The 3,737-nt window shown below is 38.6% G+C and overlaps 1 protein-coding gene across 2 annotated transcripts in view; it reads right to left on the bottom strand.

Moving 5' to 3' along the window:
* Positions 1-3,737, bottom strand: part of LOC108691188 (sestrin homolog) — a 177,489-nt gene that overhangs the window by 40,459 nt on the left and 133,293 nt on the right. The window contains exon 1 of one of the 2 annotated variants that reach the window (XM_018198849.1): positions 338-1,048. The exons of the other annotated variant lie outside the window; for it this stretch is intronic. Within the exon in view, the coding sequence (XP_018054338.1) occupies positions 338-370 (33 nt within the window). The 5' untranslated portion in view covers positions 371-1,048. Of the gene's footprint in view, positions 1-337; positions 1,049-3,737 lie in introns of those variants that run through there. 2 annotated transcript variants of the gene reach the window in all.

Genomic DNA, 3,737 nt, shown 5'->3' on the forward strand with positions numbered 1-3,737 from the left:
GGTCTCGAACAGGAACTTTCCACTTGTTGCGAACCGGCGCCGACTTGATTGTCCGCGTCGCGTCGGGAAACGTCGACGCTCGTTCTCCTCCGATTTCCGGAGTTCGGGATAGTCTCTCAGTCTACTTCATCCACCCTGAAAGCGAGAAAAGCGTCGACGCGACGGTTCGGACGGTCGCCGGTCGGACACTCGTGCGTCCGCCAGGTGACAACAGCGGGTCGATACGTCGTGCGGCGCTCGACCTCGCTGCACCAAGCGGAAAATTTCCCTCGAAAAAGATGAGCGAGGGACAAAGAGAAGAACGAAAAAAAAAAAAGAAGAAGAAATGAAGACTCACGTCATTCGGTCCAATTTGACCCATGCTGCCCATGCTGCAGGCACCACGATCAGCGATCGTATCCGCCGACTGCGGGTCGTTTTCGTTGGCAATGGGAATCTTGAAGGTTTTGATAAACACACTGACCAATAAAAAAATCTCGCAGGCACACCTCGACTAATGACTGTTCCTGATCTGCTGCTACTCTCTCTCTCTCTCTCTCTCTCTCTCTCTCTCTCTCTCTCTCTCTCTCTCGATCGACTTATTTATCCCTGGCAGGTCGCGCGAGCACGACGACGAGATTTCGCCGACGTGTGCGAGATTCCGACAATTTAGTATCAATTATCAGTATTATCACCGGCGATTTGGCGATTTGGCTTCGACGCGACACGTCCGTGGATTGTCACTACAAGTAACGAGAAATAACGTAGCGTGGTTACGACCAGTCATAATATATCACAAAAGAGAAGCCTGGAGCTGCTCCCGGAAACTCGGAGACGACGGAGGCGATGGAGACGCAAAAGACGAGGAGGGAGGGAGGGAGGGAGAAACGCATCAATGCGTGTAAACGTATATCGGCACAACGGCGAGAAGATCTCGAGAAAATCAGGGTTTTGCCAAGTATAGGCACGGCCGGTTGGTTGAACGATATAGCGGGACGATCCACTCTAAACGAGAGTCGGTTGCTAACTGACGCCGTCGAGCGATGCCAAGCGAGTCGAACCAGACCGCGATCATCTGGCCGGCTTGCCGGGCGTTGGAAAAGCGGGGGGGGATGAGGAGGAGGGGGGAGGTGGTAAGGATGGTTAGATCGCCGACTGCACTGACACGGGGCCGGGATACGTGGTAGGGGAACGCACGCCGGCTTTATGCCGCTGTCATTGGTCGGGACACAGGGCTGTAACTGGCTGTAACGCTTGTGAGAGTCACGTCGATCTATCGACGTCGTATTTCGAGAGCATGTGCGGTTTTTCGGGAACTCTGAGTTAACTCCGGTTCTAAAAAACCTATGTCTCCCTCGTTTCTTCCGCCACGTCTTTTACCGCTTTCTCCTTAATTAATATACACCAGGACGCTTCATTAAATGTTAGTTGAAATTAAATTAAATCAAGTTTAGAGCTCTCTCTTTCTCGCTCTGTCTTTCTTTTTCTTTAAAAGAAGAAATAGGAAGGGAAGAAATCAGTAATTTTAAATGACGTTGGAAACAGAATCTGGTTGTATTAATTGAAATTCTGGTTGAATCTATTATAATTTTAGTTGAAATAACCAGAATTTGTATTAGTATGATCAGAATTTTCTGATTCTTTCATTTCAAATCGAAAATTTTTTTCATTGAAATTTCAAAATACTAAAAATACTGAAAATTATTGATAATTATTCAGAAAGAATGGTTTTGTTGAAACATCTAAAAATTTAGCTACACAGATTGAAAATAATTTTGAGAACGTTTAACAATACTACAAAAAGTTTTAATATTATAAATAACTAGTTTCCTACATGATTATTTTTTATGTCCAACAAAATTATATATTTTTTCAGATTTGTATCTATTTGAATTTTCAGATACTTTAACGAAAGTAATTTCCTTGTCTAAAATTATGACATAATAATAAATTATATCGTTCAATTATTTTCATGATCTTCCATCTTTCTCTTTGTTATCTGTACAAAATCGGTTATCTCTTTCGTCGATTACGTCACTGGGTCTTAAATAACCGCGTTTGGAAGTTTTAATTTCGTTACTACGTTACTGAATTTTATAATCAAACTTTCCGAACATCTCCTTAAACTAACAATCTCTTGGAGGAATCCAAAATTGAATTGATTACAAACATTTATGTACATTTCATAGATACGAGGTGGAAAGATCGAAGATACACTCCTGCGCGCAGGCGGCCGGTCTGATCAGCTGATGCCCTAGCAACAGTGGTACTAACCGCGCTAAATACATCAGTCATATCTCGTTATAGGCACAAAGCGAACTTATAACAACGGCAATGACAAGAGAGAAAGAGATAGAGAGGGAGGCTGTCGCGAATGATAACTATAATTTCATCATACGATTAAACGCATAATCGTCAATGACGCGTACCTTTATATATTATACCGATTTAAGGATCGAGGAGTAAGGGACGAAACGAAATTTTTTCGCTGATGAATCGCTTGTACAATTTTTCAATTGTATTTTTAATTGAATTAAATAGAATGAATCTTGATAGAATACATTTAACAAAAGCAAAGAGAAGATATAAAAATAACGCACACGCTAAAAATTTATATTAACTAACTATATTAATAACAATTTTTTTAATTATATAATCGATATAATAATAATAATAATACGCAAATAAATGATATTTTAAAAATGTCGATAATACTGTAATAATAATGCTATATTAATTCCGTTTTAATAATATTATAAATATATTAAGAAAAATAAAAATATTTCTCCTTTTTAAGAGAAATTAAATCACGTAAAGAAAACATTGCGTGAGATTCAGAAGAATTCATTGTCATAGCTTCGTAATACATATGAGTCAAGAGTCAAATGTTACTCAATCGTGGGAGAATGCTTAAAGAATGCTTTGAACAAACCAGTATAAATAATCATTTGTCTCTTTTTATAGAAATAAATATACGGATACATTTATATTAACTAGATACATCTATTGATAAAATATATCTAACTAAAATACTATCTGTATTAAACTGAATTGATTTATATTGTATCAAAATATGGAGTTAACTACGTTCGTTATAAATGCCATCTCTCCTCGAAGAAGTCTTTCACGAAATGTATAATCTGACCTAAATAACTCTCATAAAAGTAATTTTATGGATTACTGATAAGCCGTCTCACACCGTTGAATTTCAATATATTTCACATTTTTGATATATCATAAACATATTATGATGATTTATACCACTCATTAACGAGCTAATCTGCAGATAATACATTTTCCTACTAAAAAAATAACTTAAATAAACGACACGACTCCGTACTGACAGAACGAAACAAAAATCTAGTTCCTTTTAACCAAGAAACAAAAGTCAGGGGATAAATAACGCGTCCGAGGTATCTTACTCTATGATCCTGAAATTCAATTAAGTAAAGGAAACGTATCATGTGACATAATAGTTTCTTGCGTTGTAAATGTTGGGGTCAATGACACTACCCCTTGCCTTGGTGCGGATTGGGGGATACTGGACGAAATGGCACCATCCAAGACCTCCAATTCCTTCTTCTCCTTTGTCTCCCAAGGATACTACAAAATGAAAGCACTGAGGGACCGACCCTTCATTTCCGCGAGAGCCCTTTAACGAGTCTTTGTTACGCACACGAAATGTCGTGGCGTAAAAGACAGAGAGCGTATGTATCCATATATATATATATACATATATATATATATATATATATATA

This window comes from Atta colombica, unplaced genomic scaffold (assembly GCF_001594045.1).
Source record: "Atta colombica isolate Treedump-2 unplaced genomic scaffold, Acol1.0 scaffold41, whole genome shotgun sequence".
Lineage (NCBI taxonomy): Eukaryota > Metazoa > Arthropoda > Insecta > Hymenoptera > Formicidae > Atta > Atta colombica.